We start from the raw sequence: 21,502 nt of genomic DNA on the forward strand, positions 1-21,502 counted from the left end.
TTATTCTTCAATATTTAATTATATAATAATTAAAATTGCGAATGGAGTATATTACTATTTACTAATAATTGATCATAAGAATATGTATATATAAAATATTGAAAAAATAGTTGTAATCTTACTTAATTGCAAATATTTCCAATTCATTGATTCATGTAAATAAATATAGATATAATATTTTTTAGTCAATAATTTAATTTTTAGTTGCTCCAATCTTATTTGTGGTCCAACAAAAAATCAGATTGTTATGCGTTACCAACTCAAGATAAAATTTAATTTTGGGCCGATTATTCAGTTCATATTTTGATTAATCAATTGGATTAACTTTCAAAATATTTTATCCAATAAAAACCAATGGTATTAATGTCTTTTAAATTTTAAAATTCAGGAGGATTATAGTGTTTTAAAATTTAAAATTCAATTAAATAGTGCTCGAGGGGGTAAAGTGTTAAAAACGATATTTTATAAGGGTAAATGTTAAATATAAGATAGTTTAAGGGCGTAAACCTAAAAAGAAAAGGGATAAACCATAATAAATTCTGTATGCTGTAAAATTTAATTCTCCACAGGAAAGAAAAACACCATAAATGTATATTCTGCAATTACGATTATACCCCAACCAAATAATATTTGTTACCCGTACATCCCAAAGAGACTTTTATAATTTAGAGAGAGAGAGAAAAGAATTCCCAAAGTGACATTTTTCACCCTTAAAAAAACATGCCCACCACAACTCCTCTCCAAAAAAACCCTTTTTTTAAATTCACAAGTGGGCCCCACGCGCATGTGCCAGCTGTAATCCTTTCTCTCCCCCAAAAAAACACACACAGTTCTCCGAATTACGCACCACACCCGCTTTTAATGGTGGGAGAGAAAAAAGCACTGCACACACTACACACACTTCTTTCCCGAATTTACCCCTACCTTTTCCCCTCCCCCAAACCTCTCTCTCTCTTCTTTCTCTCTCTATCACTTTCTCACAGTACACACACTACTTTCCTTAATTCAGGAATTAGAGTGTGCAGAGAGAGAAGGGAAACAAAATAAACGCATAAAAGGAAAATAATCTGTTGCCATCTTTTCTGTATGTATATGTATTATCTCATTTCTATACCCGTGTGAGGGTTTCCGCCATACGAGCACCAGAAGAATTTTTCTCGAGGAAAAATAAAATTGAAAAAATAATTCTCTCCGGCGGCGGAGGGTTTTATGTCCAGAATGGACTCACGGCTGCTTTTTCTGGCCTTCTGTTCGCTGTTGGCCGCCGTCGCTCACTCGCAGTCCGGCGATGCGGCGGTGATGCAGGACTTTAAGAAAAGCCTAAACCCACCGAGTGAACTCGGGTGGGCCGACTCGGACACCTGCAAGTGGAAGGGCGTCTCGTGCTCGAGAGACGGGCGGGTGACCCGGATCCAAATCGGGAATCAGAACCTCCAAGGCGGCACCCTCCCGCCGAACCTGAACAACCTCACCTCTCTGCAAGTATTCGAAGTCCAACAGAACCAACTCACTGGTCCGCTCCCGAGTTTCTCCGGGTTGAACTCGCTCCAGTCCCTCCTACTCAGCAACAACAATTTCACATCCATCCCACCCGATTTCTTCAACGGTATGACCTCTTTACAAGATGTTTACTTGGATTACAACCCGTTTAGCCCCTGGCAAATTCCCGATGGTCTCAGAAACGCATCCACTCTACAAACGTTTTCCGCTACCTCGACAAATATCACCGGCCCTCTGCCGGAATTTCTCGGTTCGGACACTTTTTCGAGCTTGACCAAATTGCATTTGTCGTTCAACAATCTCGAGGGCCCGTTGCCCTCTTCGTTTGCGGGCTCTTCGATTCAGTCTTTGTGGCTCAATAGTCGGAAGGGTGGTTCGACATTGAATGGTTCTATAGCTGTTTTGCAGAACATGACTCAGTTGAGTGAGGTTTGGTTGCACGGGAATTCGTTCTCCGGTCCGTTACCTGATTTCACCCCGTTAGTTCAGCTGCAGAAGTTGAGTTTAAGGGACAATGATTTCACTGGACCGGTGCCCGATTCTTTGGTAGGGCTGAAATCCCTCACGGTGGTGAATTTGACGAATAATATGCTGCAAGGGAAAACCCCTCAGTTTAGCAGCTCGGTGCAGGTGGATATGTCTGTGAATACTAACAGCTTTTGTTTACCCGATCCTGGTGTAGAATGTGATCCAAGGGTCAATAATTTGCTTAGTGTGGCGCAGGATTTAGGATATCCGGCTTCGTTAGCCGAGAATTGGAAAGGGAACGATCCTTGTGCTTCGTGGAAAGGGATCACCTGCAACAATGGGAATATCACTGTAGTGAATTTCCATGGAATGGGACTCAGTGGAACGATTTCCCCTGCTTTTGCGAAGATCCTTTCTCTGCAGAGATTGATTTTATCGAATAATTTCTTGACAGGAACTATTCCGAACGAGCTAACGACTCTGCCTAACCTCGTCGAGCTGGACGTTTCGAATAACCAAATCTATGGTAAAGTTCCGTCTTTTAGGACCTCTGTGGTTGTGAAGACCGATGGAAATGTTAATATTGGAAAAGACACCCCACCCCCAACTAAGCAAGGTAGTCCACCTGGATCCGATTCTGATGGTAATGGATCAGGAAATAGCAACGAGAAGAAATCTTCGACCGGAGTTGTTGTGGGCTCAGTAGTTGGCGGAGTTTGTGTGCTTCTCTTTGCCGGTACACTTGTTTTCTGCCTTTACAAGACTAAAAAGAAGCGTAGTGGCAGAGTTCAATCTCCTCATACCACAGTTATCCATCCTCGTCACTCTGGCTCAGAGGATGCAGTTAAGATCACTATAGCTGGTTCGAGCGTTAATGGGGGGACCAGCGAGACATATAGCCATGGAAGCAGTGGGCCTAGCGACCTCCACATCGTCGAGGCTGGCAATATGGTAATTTCCATCCAAGTCCTGAGAAATGTGACGGGCAATTTCAGTGAACACAACATACTCGGAAGAGGTGGATTCGGTACTGTCTACAAAGGGGAGCTGCACGATGGAACCAAGATTGCTGTCAAGAGGATGGAATCTGGTGTGATGAGTGAGAAGGGATTGGACGAGTTCCAATCCGAGATTGCTGTTTTGACGAAAGTCCGACACAGACATTTGGTTGCTCTTCTTGGTTATTGCTTGGATGGAAACGAGAGGCTGCTTGTGTATGAGTATATGCCACAGGGCACACTTAGCCGGTTCTTGTTTAACTGGAAGGAAGAAGGGTTGAAGCCTTTGGAGTGGACTAAACGGTTGACCGTTGCGTTGGATGTTGCTAGAGGCGTTGAGTACTTGCATGGATTGGCTCAGCAGAGTTTTATTCATAGGGATCTTAAACCGTCGAATATTCTTCTTGGAGATGATATGAGGGCTAAAGTTGCAGATTTTGGGCTTGTTCGGCTTGCTGATGGACAAGCGTCGATTGCTACTAGATTGGCTGGAACATTTGGCTATCTTGCACCGGAATATGCAGGTAAAACATTATTTCCTTTGAATTGGTTCTTGATATATATATATATATATATATATATATATATATATATATATATATATATATATATATATATATATATATATATATATATATATATATATATATATATGATTGTAGTTCTTTGATTCCCTTTTGGTTAGTTGCTATATGGATTGATATTTGTTCATTCACTAGTTGCATTGGTATGATAATCCCTTCCCGTTTGGAGTCATTTCAAATCCTTCAATCCAAATGCATCCTGATGTATATTTATCTTGGATTTGAAGGATTCTGATTTTTTACACCCAATGCCACAAACAATACGAGTGGACACAAATCAATGAGTTGGATTACAATTTTTGTTTTTCGTTTCATTTCGTTCTTCTTATAATTACTTACAACTGCCTCAACTAATCCAAAATCCCATTAGCTCTGTGTGATGGTCTAGAAACATCTTACCGAATATGTATATTACGTGTATGTCGTTATTTTACAATGTCTAAATCAAGAATGATTAAATTTGTACAGTGACGGGGCGAGTGAGCACAAAGATCGACGTGTTTAGCTTCGGAGTAATCCTAATGGAAATGATCACCGGACGAAAAGCCCTAGACGAGTCTCAGCCAGACGAGAGCCAGCACCTAGTCCCATGGTTCCGCCGGAACCTAGTCAGCAAAGACACCTTCCACAAAGCCATCGACCCAACCCTCGACCTGGACGAAGAAACCCTCGCTAGCATCAGCACGGTCGCTGAGCTGGCCGGCCACTGCTCGGCCCGCGAACCCTACCAGAGGCCCGACATGTGCCATGCTGTCAACGTACTCTCTTCTCTCGCCGAACTTTGGAAGCCCTCGGAATCTACCGACCCGGAAGATGCTTATGGAATCGATTACGACATGACTCTGCCTCAGGCGCTCAAGAAATGGCAGGCTTTGGAAGGAATGAGCGGTGTGGATGGATCTTCTTCTTATATTGGGAGTAGCAACGATAATACGCAGACGAGTATACCTACTCGGCCTTCTGGTTTTGCGGATTCGTTTAGATCGGGAGATGGACGGTGAGGATTTAATCTTGGGAGATTGTGTTCTTCTCCTCTCAAATGGATGTTGTGTTTGCAGGGGATTTGTCTCCCATTCTTGACTTGTCTTGAAGCTATATTGTATTTTTTAGGTTGAGGTGATGCACTCTTTATTTTTTTTCTTTTAAAATAACAGAGATAGCTAGTTTTCAAATTTTCTTTTGTTGCTTGTTTTTATTGGAAAAAAATATGGAAGGATGGGATCTTTTTTTAAAACTTCAAATTGGGATTCTTGATTTGTGTGTGTGTGTGTGTGTGTGTGTGTGTGTGTGTGTGTGTATTTGGATTGATTTATTTCCCTTCCCTTTTCAAATGTGTGTGAGTGTTTATGTATAGTTAGAATGTTCTATAAGTTAGAAGTGAACATGAATTTATATATTCAAATTGTGTCTGGTAATTTTAAAACTATATTATCATGTATGAACTAAATTAATTTAGATCATATGATGCACCGATCTTGCAAACTATACGAGAAATATAGACCAGAGTATATTAATTTTGTGTGACAAACTTGATCTAATAGTCGTTTGTAAGGAGATTCGAATTTGGATCAGCTAGCACAAGTTCACCGGGCTTGCATAACCATCGAGAGTTATCGACCACTCTAGGTTAACTTTATTAATAATCGGCAAGACGATTCGAATTTGGATCAGTTGACGCGAGTTCACTTGGAGTTAAATTAGAATATAGTGAGAAGATGTTTGAAGAATGTTGTGGTCCCAAAATTAAATATGTATCAATCAATTAATCGGTGGATAATGATGAAGATGTAGAGAGAGAGAGAGAAGATAGAGGAGAGAGAAAGAGTGGGTAGTGCTGATAAGGAAATATTGGTTGCCAGCTTTATAAGAATATTATTATAGTATTGATTGATTAGAATAAGAACATAATTAGAGGACGTGGTTACAACAATCTTTTTCTTTGCCTCTTTCGATATATGTGCTGCTGATTGATTTATACTCAATGAATGCTGCTTCTTGTCTTCTATTGCATGCTTCATTTTTTTATTTTTTTTATTTGCTACCCAATTAGTCCTATATTCTATGATAAATTACGAAAATCCCTCTTAATTTAGATTAAATTACAAAAAATATCCTCATCCTTCAATAATTATCAAAATTCTCCCGACCTTCTTACGATGTATTTTCACGGAATTTTTGTTGATTGTTGGGAATATTTTCCAAAAATGTATAAATTCTAGCCTAGCGGGCGTGGCATTTCTTCATGCTAATTTAAAAGAAAATAATTAGCCTCATAGAGAGTAATGATAATACTAAAAAGTTTTAAATATTAAGAAGAATAAAGATTTTGTGTAAAGACCATCTAAGTATTTTTTTTTGTCTTTAAAAAATAGTATAAAGAAATGACACGTTTGTAGGGGTAGAATAGGCATTTTCGGTGAATAATCATCAGACCGTAAGGAAGTCGGTGTAAGATAAAAACAAAGTTGGGGGATTTTGATAATTAAGGTTAGATGAGGGTGTTTTTCTAATTTAGTCTAAAATTAGGGGTGTTTAGTAATTTTCCCTATATTATATTTGTACTTTCTGAAGTATCTTTTACTCCTCACTGATTACGTGTGCATACTTGGAAAATAATAGTAATTATTTAATTATTATTTTAATAGCAGTCAAACTGTGAAGGTGTTTCTCGGGATCGGTGTGAGCAGATTCACACTGACACGATTTTTTTATTCATATAATATCTTATATTATTAATTTTGATTAAAATATTGACCTATGATCGGTATTATAATAATGTAGAATAAGGTACCACCGTTTCTACTTTTTGCAATATTAATAAACTAATTTCCAAATGTTTATTTTAAGGGGGTGCTAAATCCCACACTAAAAGTTACTAAATCCCGCACATAAATAAAAAAAATTCTCTCTCTACAAAAAAATATTCTCTCTCTAGGCTCTATTTTCTCTAACTTTTTTCTATGATTTTCCACACTAAAATTTACTAAATCCCACATATTAATAAAAAAATATTTTATCTCTACAAAAAAAAAATTCTTTCTCTACGCTCTATTTTCTCGACTTCACTCTAACTTTTTTCTAGGATTTTCAAAATACTAAAAAGTCGTCAAAAGTCGTTTTTTGTTACGTAATTACATCAACTAATGAGTTCAATACCTTTTAACTTCAATCGGATTTAAGATTTTAATTTTTTTGCCAAAAAATCGTCATAGGCAGAGGGCGGACAATCTAGAAGACGAAACAGATAGCGCGCACATGTTGGGCGTGCAATACACTGTATTCGCGTTCAATGTGGGCGCCGTCTTTCATGCGTCCCGCTTCTACTTTAGATGCTATTCGTTTTTTTTATTTTTTATTTTATTTTTTTTTAAATTAGTTTTTGTTATAATTTATTTATTTTTCAGGATAATGGGGAAGTTCATTATTCGGAATATTTTCGAGGGGTATAATTGTTTAATTGTAGAGACGATCTAATACAGTGGGCGAGAGACACAGCTGAAAGCCATGATATTAAGCTAAGTATAGGTCATACTTTTTGTGATATGGTATACGTTACATATGATCGCTTTGGGAAAAAAATAGGTGAAACGAAAGAATAGAGATATAGAAAGTACAATATGTTCTCATACAAAAAACTGTAATTGTAAATCTAGTTGAAGGGAGTTCTACAAGCAGATGGTAAAATGGATACTCTTTATAATTTACGGGAAGCATAATCATCATCTGACTTCGAAATATAGTCTCATAAACAACTCTCGCAGAAGCATTATGAAGTTACCGAAATGTTTAAATATTTATTAAAATTTATTCAATATTTATTAAATATTTATTAATTATTAAATATTTATTAAACATGCATTCAATATTTATTAATTTTTTTATTATTTAATTCGAAAATATTTTTAACATTTATTCACTATTTATAAAGTATTAAAATTTGTTAAAATTTTATTAACATTAAATATTTATTACAATATTTAAGAAATAATTAAATTGAATTGAATTAGAAAAAAAAAACAAAAAAAAAAAACAAAAAAAAAAAAACAAAGAAACAAATCTATTGCTTCTAACCCAGCCGCCCACCCCCCACCCCAAAGAAAATCCCACACACGCTGCTGGCCTGCCATGGACGTCAATCTCATAGCAGACAGAGCTCTCTCTCTATCACCATATACCACCTTCCATAACAAATAAAGTAATTGAATTCAATTAAAAAAAAAAAACTTATGGTGCTGCAATCTGGCGTGCCTCCACCCAAAAAAAAAAACCCTCTTAATTCGAAGAATAAATTTGAGACAAAATGATAACCTTGATTGTAGAATAAATTAGAGAAGATTTTCTTCAAGTTCGATTCTCGGATTATTGTACTAGTTTTATGATTTTTTTTTACAAGTATGATTTTTTTTTACAAGCGTGAGGGGAAAAGAAGAACTTGTTTGGGGAGAGAAAAAGATAGACACGTTTGGGATTTTAGAGAGAGAAAGAAATTTTATTATGTGCATGATTTAGTAATTTCCGTGTGGGATTTAGCATTTCAGTTATTTTAATAAGGGATTTATTATTATTCTTTTTTCTTCTGATTTTAATTTTCATTTAATTTTGAAAAGGGGGGTTGAATTTAATCTTGTTGTGACATAAATCAACCTAGAATCACGCCATACAAATTTATTTCGTATTTTTTATATTCAATACTAACTAGTAATTCACCCGTGCGATGCACGGGATCAATTCTAAGTACAATTTTTTAATGACTAAAACACGACGATGAGGTAAATCAAACATTTTTATGAATGAAAAGAGAATGTTAATCGGCATGGGAGTAATATAAAAAATGAAAATATGTTTTAGATAAAATAATCGAACGAAAACTTTGAATAGTTGATATATATTACGATATAATCTAAAAAGTTTAAAAACAATAGCAATTCCATTTGATTTAAGTACCGATATAAATAAAGTACATGACAAAAGAAAATATGAAATACCAAAATTGTGATATAAAAATTAAGATACATCATTTAATCCAAATTGTACAACTTTCTCGTCCAATACACTCGTATCCTTAACATAAACTTAATTCTCAAAGTAGTGATTTAGAGCACATGCATTAACATCGCTTATAACTCTCTTTGCGAGTAACATGCACATTTTTCGTTGTTCAATTGCAATCAGTGATACACATTACTGAAACATAATCACCTAAAAGTGTAAAAAATAAATACAATTTGTACTAAATCACCTTTATTTAAAAAAAAACAAATTCAGTGGAGTATGCAATAAAATTAGCATAAAGTGCAAGTAAACTAACACGGAAAAATAATTATACAAATAAAAAATACAAACAACAAATGTATATTTGAATCACAATATACAATTTTCTGATGTACATTCATATTCTCTGAAAAACTTCCTAGTAGACATTATTGTAAGTAATATTAGTCGTCTATTCCTGCTTGATGAATATTTTTATGCCACCTATACTCTTAACTCTCCATATTACTACGTATAATAGTCCATGACACCTCTACTCTTAACTCTCCATATTGCGACGTATAATAGTCCATGTCACCTCTAATACTATATTAATATTCATCTAATACTAATACTAATATTAATACAAAAATCAATATTAATACTAAAATCATTACTAAGAGCAACTCCAATGCAAGAACTAAATGAAGTATCAAACTAAAAAACCATCATTTTTTTTCTAAAAGTATCAAAGTATTATATCAATTATCAAATGAATATTTAATGCTCCATTTTGATATCTCCCATTGGAGTTGCTCTAAGACTAATATCAATATTAATACCAATATCAATACCAATATTAAAACCAACACTAATATTTATACCAATATCAATACCAATACCAATACCAATACCAATGTCCAATATCAATACCAATACCAATACCAATACCAATACCAATACCAATACCAATATCAATACCAATACCAATACCAATACCAATACCAATACCAATACCAATACCAATACCGATACCGATACCGATACCGATACCGATACCAATACTAATACCAAGACTAATACTCATACTCATACTCATACTCATACTCATACTCATACTCATACTCATATTCATACTAATACTAATAATAATATTCATGTTCATACACATACACGTACGAATACTCATACTAATATCAATATTAATACCAATACTAATACCAATACATATACCAATGCTAATACCCCAATACTAATATTAATACTAAGCCGAGTCTTATTGACTTTTTGAGTGTTCTGCTTTATCCGATGTTTTAGCAGCCGCCACCTAATACTGATATTGATACTAATATTAACACCAATTCTAACACATTACTAACACTAATACTAATACTAATACTAATACTAATACTAATACTAATACTAATACTAATACTAATACTAATACTAATACTAATACTAATACTAATACTAATACTAATACTAATACTAATATTAATACTAATACTAATACTAATACTAATACTAATACTAATACTAATACTAATACTAATACTAATACTAATATTAATACTAATACAAATACTCATACTAATACTAATACTAATACTAATACTAATACTAATACTAATACTAATATTAATACTAATACTAATGCAAATACTCAACTAATACTAATACTGATATTAATATATACTAATGCTAATACTAATACTCATACTAATACTAATAATAATAAACCCATTCTAATACTCAAAGTTTAAATGTTTTATGAAATTGAGTCACAATACATTAGAAATTTAGTATTTTACCCCAAAAAGTAAAAATGTACTTCCTCAACTTAGATAAACTTGTTATCGATCGTATGCCGACATAATAACCATCTGAATAAAAACGATTGAAGTATTATGACAAATAGAAATGAAATCTTCACCAACCTATTGACCTATTTACAACATCATATGCACATGAAGCAATATCCTACCTAAAGAGATTGCAAATACATATTGACCGACTTCTAAAATTCAAAAAAAATTGCACCTTACTGAAAAGATAAGCAATGAGTACTCAAGCAAGGATAACCTAAATAGTATAATTAAAATATTATTAATATTATATCTATCTAATTTTTTAAATAATTTGACTTCTTATGAAATTATTAATTATATTAAGGGTAAATGGCAAATAGACCCATGACAAGGACACTTAATTAAAAGGGGGACATCCAACTTTTTTGTCTTTCAAAAAAATCCAGTTCATTCAAACTTATTTGCAAATAAGGAAAATCCCTTTATATATACCAAAATTACTCCTAATTCATTAAAACCCAATTCAACTACAATTTCATGATTTACACCCCCAATTTAGCCAAATTTCATCAATTAACCAATTTTAACCATAATTTCAATTTTGACCCAAATTTTGACCCGCCACCACCGGAGACCGCCGGTCTCCGGCGTTGACTTTTTTTTTTTGAAAAACTTTTTTTCCACATAATTTTTTTCCGGCCGGTGAACTGCCGTTGACCGCGGTGTCCGGCGTTGACTTTTTTTTTTTTTTTTTTATAATTTTGTTTTTTGTTAAAAAAAATATTTTAATTAATATTACTGTCATGGCTGCTAAATTACTGTCTCCGGCAGTTATTTAACTGTCGGAGACAGTAATTTAACTGTAAATTGACTTTTTTTTCCTTCAAAAATATTTTAATAAATATTATTGTCTTTGCTACTAAATTACTGTCTCCAGCAGTAATTTGACTGTCGGAGACTGTAATTTAACTATTAATTGACTTTTTCTATTCTTAAAAAAAATATTTTAATTAATATTACTGTATTCGTTGCTAAATTACTGTCTCCAGCAGTTATTTAACTGTCAGAGACAGTAATTTAACTGTTAATTGACTTTTTTTTTTTTTTCTTAAAAAAAATTATTTTAATTAGTATTACTGCCTTGGCTGCTAAATTACTGTCTCCAACAGTAATTTAACTGTCTTAGACAATAATATTAATAATATAACTGTTCGGGAAAATAATATTCATAATATTACTGTCCTAGACAGTAATATTACTGTCTGAGACAGTAATTTAGTAGTCAAGATAGTAATATTAATCAATGCCGGAGACCGGCGGTCAACGGTGGTTGACCGGCCGGAAAAAAATTTCAGGAAAAAAAAAGTTTTCAAAGAAAAAAAAAAAAAGTCAACGCCGGAATCTAGCCGGAAAAAAAACATTTCAGAAAAAAAATTATTTTCTGAAAAAAAAAATTTGGGGGGTTAATGTGATATATTTGTTTAAATTCGGGGTCAATGTGTAATGTTAAGGAAGTTAGAGAATAATGGGTGGAATTGATAAGAATTATTTTATGGAGGGTATTTTAGACTAAAGACATGGGGATGAGTTTAATAGAGAGATTGTTTTTTTTGTACCAAAATGCATTTAAGTCCCATGTGATGAGTTTTTTTGCCATTCGCCCTTATATTAGAATCATCACAACAATCCTTAATAATATTTATTTCTTATGATAGACTGTAGTTCATTATTTGATTAAATGAATTTGACGGTATTTTCAATATCCGAGAAAATATCAATATCAATATCAATACTTATATTATATATATATATATATATATATATATATATATATATATATATATATATATATATATATATATATATATATATATATACTCTTACATGTTACATTATATTTTATAAATATTTTCACTATATAACTATTTATGAATATATATATAATAATAAAAATAAAATTTTGTATATTTACATATTTAAACCTTACAATTTTGTTTACTAATTTATCAAAAGCAAATTGTCAAGAAAAGGAATTCAATTTATGATATTGTATAGATAGCCATTTAAATGTTATTTCAGTAATGTTTAGAACTCTAAGATTAAGCAAAAAAAAACTTAAAAATTTCATTACTTAAATTTATAGCATATTTAAATATCTTAGTACAATTAAATATTTTAGTAACTATATGTAAAAAAGTAACTATTTTTCATTTATAGGAATTGTGGAAAAAGTAAGTACGAATATATATTTAATAACTTTCAGATATGTGAGGTCCATAATACTAAAATATTTTATAATATATCACCACATGCATGTATAATAATGACCCATAGAAATATTTAAATATTTTGTAACTTAAAAATCAGAGTCGTAATAACTCATTTAAATGTTTTTTTTAGAAACTCATTTAAATGTTATTATAGTATTTAAGTTTTAATAAATCGACGTCATGTCAAATTATGTTTTATATTTATTTTGATTATATCTATTGTAAGAATTAGTTACACATGTAAGATAAATTATATCAAAATTGACAATTAATATATGAAACTAAATCTAGCAAAAAAAAAAAAATATATATATATACCACCTATTTGTAGCTGGGGTTCTGATTTTTTTAGTAAGTAATATTCATGTAGGTAACCAAACTAAATACGATATTTTACATAGTAGCTCGAATTGCCCATTAGTAAATATTTTGTTGTATTATCAATAATACCAATATTGTATATTAATAATATGATTAAAAATATATTTTAATAAGGTAAAGTATGATATACTATTTTAAAAGTTCTTTAAAGATATTTTTTTATTATATATATATACATAAAAATATATTTCTACCAATATGTTTGATAATTTAAGACATTTAAGGTTATGTGAACAGTTCAAATATTTCAGCACACTAATAGTTCTAAAAGCTCACTTTTACATTTAAATTAATAATTAAAGATTTTACAAAATTATAATAACCAAAACAAACAGTTTCATTTATAGATAATACAAAATATTTATTTGTTTCGAAATTTTCTAAGAACTTATGGATTAGAAAAATAAAATAAATATTTCATGTAAGAAATAAAAAAAATTATTATTTCTTCGTTACACTAAGTACCGAATTATTGTAAAAAGTCCAGATGAATAACCAGAACAAAATTTTACTCAACATGAATCATAATGATTAAGAAAACAACATAGATATTTGAAAAAAAATGAAAATCAACATTAAAGAAATTAAAATAAGCAACTAAATGCAATCAAATCATATAGTATCAACAATCTTAAACATAGTGGAAAAAATGTCCTTTTTGCACCATAGAAGAAAATGATACACAACAAATCTTGTACTGCGGCAATACTCGTTGTAGATATATATATATATATATATATATATATATATATATATATATATATATATATATATATATATATATATATATATATATATATATATAATTTCGTATGAACAATTGGTAGACCAATCAAACTCCACTCACCGGCTCTCTTGGCACAATCCAAAAAAGACAATTATTTGATGTCACCGAGTCTTGAGTCTTACCTATAATCTCTATATTGTCATTGAGTCTTGAGTTTTTCCTTGCAATTTCAAATAAGACAATTATTTAATGTAATGATATATTATTATGGAGTTAAATCTTAACATAAAATAATCAATCAGTACGAAAAACAAACCTTTGCCGACTATATCTGCAATAATAAACAAACAAAATAAAATGTTAGATATACAATCTTATATGTAAATAAAATTATAAATAATTATTGTATGAATACGACATAATTAATAATAAAAACGCATAAATATAAAGCATGAGAAAATTAACAGAAAAAATGAAACTTTATGGAACATTTGTAGTTTTCTGGAACGAAATTGGATGAAAGTGATGAGTGTAGGGTAAAAATGATTTTATACTTGTCTTTAGTTTGCTAAAATGGTAAATAATACATAATTAAGGCACAAATCAATTAATTGTTAAGAAATCATTCTTTTCCGGAAATCAATAAGCAAATTTAAATAATTATGGTACAATATTGTGTCATGTAAATATTTTATTCTCAAAATGGGAAATAAAATCAATATATTATTTTCCCATATTAAATCCTTCACATTATCAAATCAAATAATAAAATTATGATATGTTTGCCAAAATTAATATTTGAAGATTTATCTTTTCTTAGAAATTAGTTACAATTCAATATATTTAAAGCATAATATATATACTATCTGATTTAAAAAGAAAAAAAATCAAACAATTACCTAAAAACATGATATTTCGAATTAGTTTGTGAAATCCTATAAATATAATATATTTCAAAGATCTAATACTAAAAAAATACAAAAAAAAAAATACAAAAATTACGGAAATATAAACATAATATAATAAAAATCAAAAATATATACATAATATTAAAAAATTCGAAAATATATACATGATATAAAAAAATTGAATATTTATACATTAAAGATTGAGTTTTCTGAATTTTAAAAAAATATAGGTGGAAAATATATTTCGAAAATTTAAACTATTAAAAAAAAATATTTTTCGAATTTATAGGATATTAAATGCATGAAATATTAAATGCATGAAACAACAACAATAACAACATATTCCTTTATTTTAATATTTTAGTATTTAAAAAAACATTTTTTTTATAAAAAATATTTGAATATTCGTAAAAAAATTGAGTTTCATGAATTTTTTTCAATAAAAATATTTTGAAATACTGAAAAGATAAATAAGATTTTTTTTATTTCGAATTTATAAAATATTAACTTTGGAAATAATATATATACATGTGGTAATTATTAAATGATTGTGTAAATGTAAAATAGGAAAGAACTAAAAAACATCCATAAATAAAAATGCCACCTAATCAATTGAAGAATCCACCTAATCAATTGAACTCCAACTAAGCAATTTTGACAAATGACATCATCATTTGCCACATGTCAATCATATAGAGCATAGATTCTCTTTTTATATTATATATAGATAATTATCACTGTGTAACCACTAATCACCCAATGAGTAATTTAAAAAATTATCACATGGAAGCGTGTTACGTATAGTCATACGTGTGAAGGCCTTGCATTGGACGTAAATTCGATGGATCAGATCGAAATTATTATATACAAAAAAGGAAAAAAATAGTGAAAATTCACCATTTTCTAAAATAACATTGAAATAGGTACACCATTTAGAGATAAATTAGTAATAACCTCCTTATCTATTTTGCGAAATTATGGGTTAAATTGAACGTGCATAGACTATGTTGTTTGCCTAATTAATTTTAGTAATCGATTATAGTTGATTAAAATTTTAAACCATACTAAAATTGATTAATTTCCAAATTGTTGATTTATTAATCAATTATGTAATATGTTAAATAATTTTACTAAAATCGATGGAAGAAAATCGAGGTGTATCAGACAAATGGGAGAAGCTCTGCCACGCGATGCATTGGTCGGGGCCGTAGAGGAGGAAGTTATCGGTTTCTGAGAGAAGGGTTGTTTCAACTCCGGCGATGGACGTGTTGTAATGTCTAGTCTCCTCGGCAGTGGTGGAGGTGTTTGAACTTTGATGTGTAGACAATGGTGCCTCGACGATGCTGTATGTGTTTGATGAGCAGACGGTGGTGTCGTATGCAACTGTTGATGTGTTTGATATCCAAACAGTAGTGTCTTGACAGCTGTTGCACATGGCGTCGAAGTCCAAAACTACGTTTTTGCCAACCGGAGAGTTTCAATTTAGAGTATTTAGACAAAATGAACGGGTGAAACTTTTTCCTATTATTATAACCAGCAATTCTCCCCGTGCGATGCACGGAAATGCTTAAATGAAGAAAATTTAAATATTACAAATAAATTCACATTGATTTATGCAAAAGAGAGAAAAAAAATTATATATATAAATAAAAACACTATCGAAACTATCAGGATTTTGTTAAAATATATTATTTAATTTTTTTAAAAATATGCCATTAGAATTTCTTAAGTTGGCCTCGTGTTTATTACGTTCATATATATCTTATATAACTTATATTTGGATATATCAAACAGGACAAAAAAAAAAAAAAATCAATTATTTTGGAAGTGAAAAAAATTGTTTATTTTACGGGCCCACGTGTCCATTGGTTTGTTTTACCTGACAAGCTTGGCTTGTTGGCCCCTAGGGCTACAAAAGAAAGGCTACTCTATTGACCAAAATAATTTATTGGGCCACCAAATTAAAATTAATTTGCAAGATAAATAGATTTATTTAATATTTATTAGTTCACCAAATCTCTGCTCCCCAAACTGATTAATTTTTGGCCGCAATTACTGCAAAGATGGCCGCTACCACTCTTTTTAATTGCAATTATTGGGTGGACCAATTTTTCTCTATTTATGCAGGCAGCATGTGTACAATTTGTGATGGTTTATTAATTATTATTGGTGCTTGCTTTTCTTTATCGGGAGTCTAAATTAATTGGGTCAACTTTGACTTTTTTAGTTTGAATTTTGTTTGTTGGTTTCGAAAAAAACCACAAAAATAAAATAAAAACTTGGAAATTGTCTCTTAAATTTATATTTCAACAAAGAAAATATAGACTGACTACCTACATCTAGCAAAGAAAATTACTTTCTAAGCACCTGAAAATATCAAGTAAATCGTTCGAACCAACTATAAATTCAGTACGTGCCAAATATCGAACCGAAAATCCGATTCAGCACTCGGTAAAGATTTTTGCACATTATATATATATATATATATATATATATATATATATATATATATATATATATATATATATATATATATATATATATATATATATATATATAATGAGTTTTACCAGTACCCAACCGAAAAAATCAAATCAATTCAGTAGAAAACCGTACATATTTCGGTTCGGTAAAACAGTACAAATTTTCGAAGTACCGAAATTGCGACATAATTCGGTACGGTTTTACCGAATGAACACACTAGTGTTCCCAAAAGAATCACCCAACAATGTGAATGATATAATAAGAAAAATAAGGGCTGACTTGTAGCACATAATAATTAACTCCCTGAAAATAAGAAAATACGAAAATACGAAAAATCCTAACTATCTTTCGTTACCTACGAATATCACCTCCTTCGACATGAAGTTCATAGTACAAAACAAAATACAACACCCTTAGAAGTATACAAATCCACGAAAATAAATTCCACCCTCAGAATAAAATCATCTCTTTTTAAAACCGTATTTTTTGCGTTCGTAGAATAGGTCAGTTTTAGCACTCCCGAGATTGACTATCTTCGGACAGCCATCCCTATCTTTTTCTTGCTGCGTGCACTCTTTGCAATAGTACGCATCTGAAATGCCCGGACCTCCGCATATGACGCAACGACCTTGAAATGACCCGTAATTGCACTCGTCACAAACTCGAACTAGAGTGCAAGGGCGTACGTAGGAATCGCAAATTACACATTTGCCATCGCATTTCTCGCAAAGGCGCCCGATTGCAATTCCGGGCTGCTTTCTGCACATAATCAGATCAGGATGATGTTTCGCCATGGTTTTTCAAGAACCTGAGATCAAGTAAATAGAGGCTATATTAAATAAGAAGACACTTTTTTCTTTTTTTGCAGTTACGAATCAGTGGCTTAAGGAAATATCTAGGGGACATAAATCATCAAATTCATCAATGTCTCGACTCGTGATATATTCCGACAAGAGGCAAATAGTTTATAAAACGGTGCTTCCTTACTAATATTGAGGATTATTTCTTAGTCAATTATTCCAGATATCAACCAGCTACCTACACTAGTGTATAAAGTGCAGAATTTCAGAAACAAAACTCCCTTAGATCGACAGCTCGTGAGAAAAGAGTAAGATAATATTATACGAACCAAAATTTGAGTGCCAAATCACAGCTATAGAAAGCTTATCGTAACCAAATTTTAATTCGCCCTAGGCCACTTCAAGAAAAATTCTGCCTACTGATACAGCTCACTTTCGACAAATAGCAGCAGCTAGCACAACCCTCTATTTCGAAACTGGAAATGTCCACTTTATTCCATTGTGTATTATGAGAGGTATAATGTATTATAATCTCTATTTCAAGAAGAGCTAGATTATTACGCATGGACTATTCAGCCCGTTCTGCTATTGACTATAATTTTAAGTTTGATGCTACGAATTTCATTTGGCGACTGAACCATAATTACACATGCATCATTCCTATTGTTCTATCTCGTTGTACATGTCGAGAAAAAACTTCCCCAATAAGAGTTAACCAGGGAAATCAAGTAAGCAAGGACTTGGTGTGGTTCCATAAGCGTAAGCAAGAAAGGTATCTAGTTAGAAGTACAATATAAACAGGGAACATGGCTCGATTTTTAACGCATAAACCAGAAAACTATAAACAAACAGACGTAAAACTAAAGGCAAAAGACAAGGAGGAGGAATTTTGTTGCTCTGTGCAAACCAGTAGAAATAGTTTTGAGGGTGTTTTCCGAGCTATAATACAATAAATACAGTCATCATCATGATTTTCATGGACTATAGTTGGCTATACGCATTAATATTCCAAAATCAAAGCATAGAATGGTAATATTCATTTTCACTAGAAAATGGTCCATGAGAAAAATAAATCTAAAAGACTTGAATTGACAAGTACAGGGTCACAATACAATCTGATTCAAATGCATTGAACCAAATGAATCTTCGGGGTTCATTTACTTTTTGTCATTGGACGAGAGAGCGATAGATACATAGCAAGATTAAAAGAAGGATGTAAATATGCTAGATAATTAATTAGTTAGATATTTTTACAGCCACTTCATGTTATTATTGAGGACACAGAACAATCTTTTTCGTTTATGTTCCTTTTCATGGATTAGAAAATGAAATTGAAACTACATTTCCCTGAAAACCCTAAATCAATTACTTCTACTCACTACCTTTCAAAATAAAAAAATTCTCGTCTTTTTTTGCTCTGCCCCCTCACTACCTTGTTTTTTTCCCCCCAAAATTCTATAGAAAATATTAACATTTCTCAAAACAAAAGTTTAGGAAGTTTGGAAAGATGTCGCTGGTATTATGTGATTTTTCATCCTTTTTCAGGCTTCAATATTCGAGGATAGTATCGGAAAGTCCATATTCGTGCTTCATAATGCGGTCGGTGGTAAGGAAGTACCTACTTCCTTGAGATTTAGGGAGAAAGGGTAGGCTACCCTTAACTAAAGCTAGGACAAAAAAGAAATTTTAGCCAACTGTTAATACATAGGCTCCAAAGGATAAATCAGGCTCATCTGTACACGTGGGATGGTTTGTCCATGTTCATCAAGCCCACAAGTCGGGCTGCCCGAAACTAACGGGGCAATGTTTGGCAAAGAAACACACGAGAGCCTAGACAATTTATTTTATCAACCCTCAGTGGGAATACAATCGAAACTTTAAAGTACGACAATCAAATCTAATGAGCACAATAATAAGAAAGTCAGTGGATAAAGAATGAAACTATCACATACGGTATACGAATGGATTATATCTTCAGGTTTTCGGAACTCATATCGAAATCGCAAAAGGCCATTGATCATTAGAAGAAGGATATGCATCATTAGATATCAAATCAAATTACACTATCCTGAAGAATCTCAAATGTCAAAAATAGATAGATCCAATTATATATCATGGTCATTTTTTTTCATACATTTTCTTTTTCTTCCTGTATTCCATGTTTCATAGGGGTTCGAAATGCCACGACTCGGAATGCTTGCACATGTAAGAAGCCTATGCAACCTGATTAGATTCACCTAGACTAAAAAAATTCACCACTATCCAACGTCCGAGGCATCGAAACGTAAACATCACAATTCAGAAATCGAAAGGAAAAAAAAATTCAAATCACGACCGATGAGAACGAAAGACAACTAACTTACACACACACACACACACACACACACACACACACACACACACACACACACACACACACACACACACACACACACACACACACACACACACACACACACACACACACACACACACCTGTAAATATTGGCATCAGTTAATACAACAACATCAACAATGTCTCTCCAACACAGTTCCCCCCTACCTCTCTCTAAAATTACTAGCCGAAATTAAAATTAACCAACGTGAAAGCCCCAAATTTGTAGCTCAAACCTACCAAAACAATAATGCGCATGACATAATTAAAAGAAAAAAAAAAAACAATCCTAACCTTAAGTGTTCCTCAGTTTCTTCAATAAGGAAAAAAAAAAGTGTTCCTCAGCAATTTGCAGCGAAACCTGAAAAGAGTTTTTAAATAAGTAGAGGAACGACGTGAACGGCGGCGGACAAAAGGCGGCCAGACGGCGGTCCACCGCCACCAAGTAGTTAACGGTGGGTAGGATTTAGGGGAAAAAAACTCACCTTTGTATTTGAGAAATTTGTGCACAACTTCCAGAGAATTTTCCGAGGAGGGAAAGGGCAGTAGGCAGACGAGTTTGTAATTGCGAGTATTGGGGAAAATTCTGGAAAAACCGAAAAGTATTAGAGTGGGAAAGAAATAGAGGCAATACGACGACGTTTTATGTTTAAAAACTTAATTAAGTTTTTACAAAGTGTTTGATATTTTTTTTAGGCTGCTGCTATATGCAAGACTTACTCCACTTGTGCAAGACCAAATTGAATTTTTTAATGTATAAATACTGTAATACCCTTACTTGTTAAAAAAATGAAAATTTCAAATGTGCAATACCAAAAACTCAAAAAAAAAAGAAAAAAAGCCCTATCACAAAACCACAAGACCAACTCTCACATTCTCCATCAAAACCTTTCTTCTTCCTCATCTATAAACCCACAAAACCTAAACATTCAAAATTATCAAAACTCAACAAATCTTACAAAGATGGTAAGTATGGAGTCAGAAGACATCAAAATAGAAGAATCTACGATGGAAAAACCCAAGAAAATATGCATTTATGTGTTTTTTTAGCTAGAATATCGTTTTCCCAAAAAAAAATCTCGCGCAGACGCAGTCGACATGTACATGTCGAATTTTATAGGCAAAAATCGACATTGAGATGTCGATTTTTTAGTACAAAATCGACACCTTAGTGTCGAAATTTAATTGTTAGCAAAGTAGTCCAAATATACTAAATTTCGACATTGAGG

General features: G+C 31.9%; 2 protein-coding genes across 4 annotated transcripts; one reads left to right on the top strand and one right to left on the bottom strand.

The window, feature by feature from the left end:
- Positions 1–691: 691 nt before the first annotated feature.
- Positions 692–4,791, top strand: LOC105966104 (receptor protein kinase TMK1). The gene is made up of 2 exons (XM_012990650.2): positions 692–3,490; positions 4,019–4,791. Exons 1-2 carry the CDS (start codon positions 1,210–1,212, stop codon positions 4,549–4,551), a joined length of 2,814 nt encoding a protein of 937 aa, XP_012846104.2. The 5' UTR covers positions 692–1,209; the 3' UTR covers positions 4,552–4,791.
- A 12,415-nt stretch (positions 4,792–17,206) lies between these two features.
- On the bottom strand, positions 17,207–20,903 carry LOC105966226 (PHD finger-like domain-containing protein 5A). 3 transcript variants are annotated; one of them, XR_016031359.1, is made up of 3 exons: positions 20,759–20,903; positions 20,568–20,634; positions 17,207–17,858 (listed from the first exon to the last, which is right to left on the bottom strand). XR_016031359.1 is itself a non-coding variant. In XM_012990792.2 (3 exons), the coding sequence occupies exon 3, from the start codon at positions 17,891–17,893 to the stop codon at positions 17,561–17,563; it is 333 nt and encodes a 110-aa protein (XP_012846246.1). In that variant the 5' UTR covers positions 17,894–17,907; positions 20,568–20,634; positions 20,759–20,900; the 3' UTR covers positions 17,207–17,560. The 3 variants fall into 3 exon arrangements, 2 of the variants coding, with proteins under 2 accessions (XP_012846246.1, XP_088674683.1); XM_012990792.2 differs by having other exon boundaries at positions 17,207–17,907; positions 20,759–20,900; XM_088818557.1 differs by lacking the exon at positions 20,568–20,634 and having other exon boundaries at positions 17,207–17,907; positions 20,759–20,877.
- Between the last annotated feature and the right edge of the window lie 599 nt (positions 20,904–21,502).

This window comes from Erythranthe guttata, chromosome 5 (genome assembly GCF_056151865.1).
Source record: "Erythranthe guttata isolate IM_541 chromosome 5, IM_541, whole genome shotgun sequence".
NCBI lineage: Eukaryota > Viridiplantae > Streptophyta > Magnoliopsida > Lamiales > Phrymaceae > Erythranthe > Erythranthe guttata.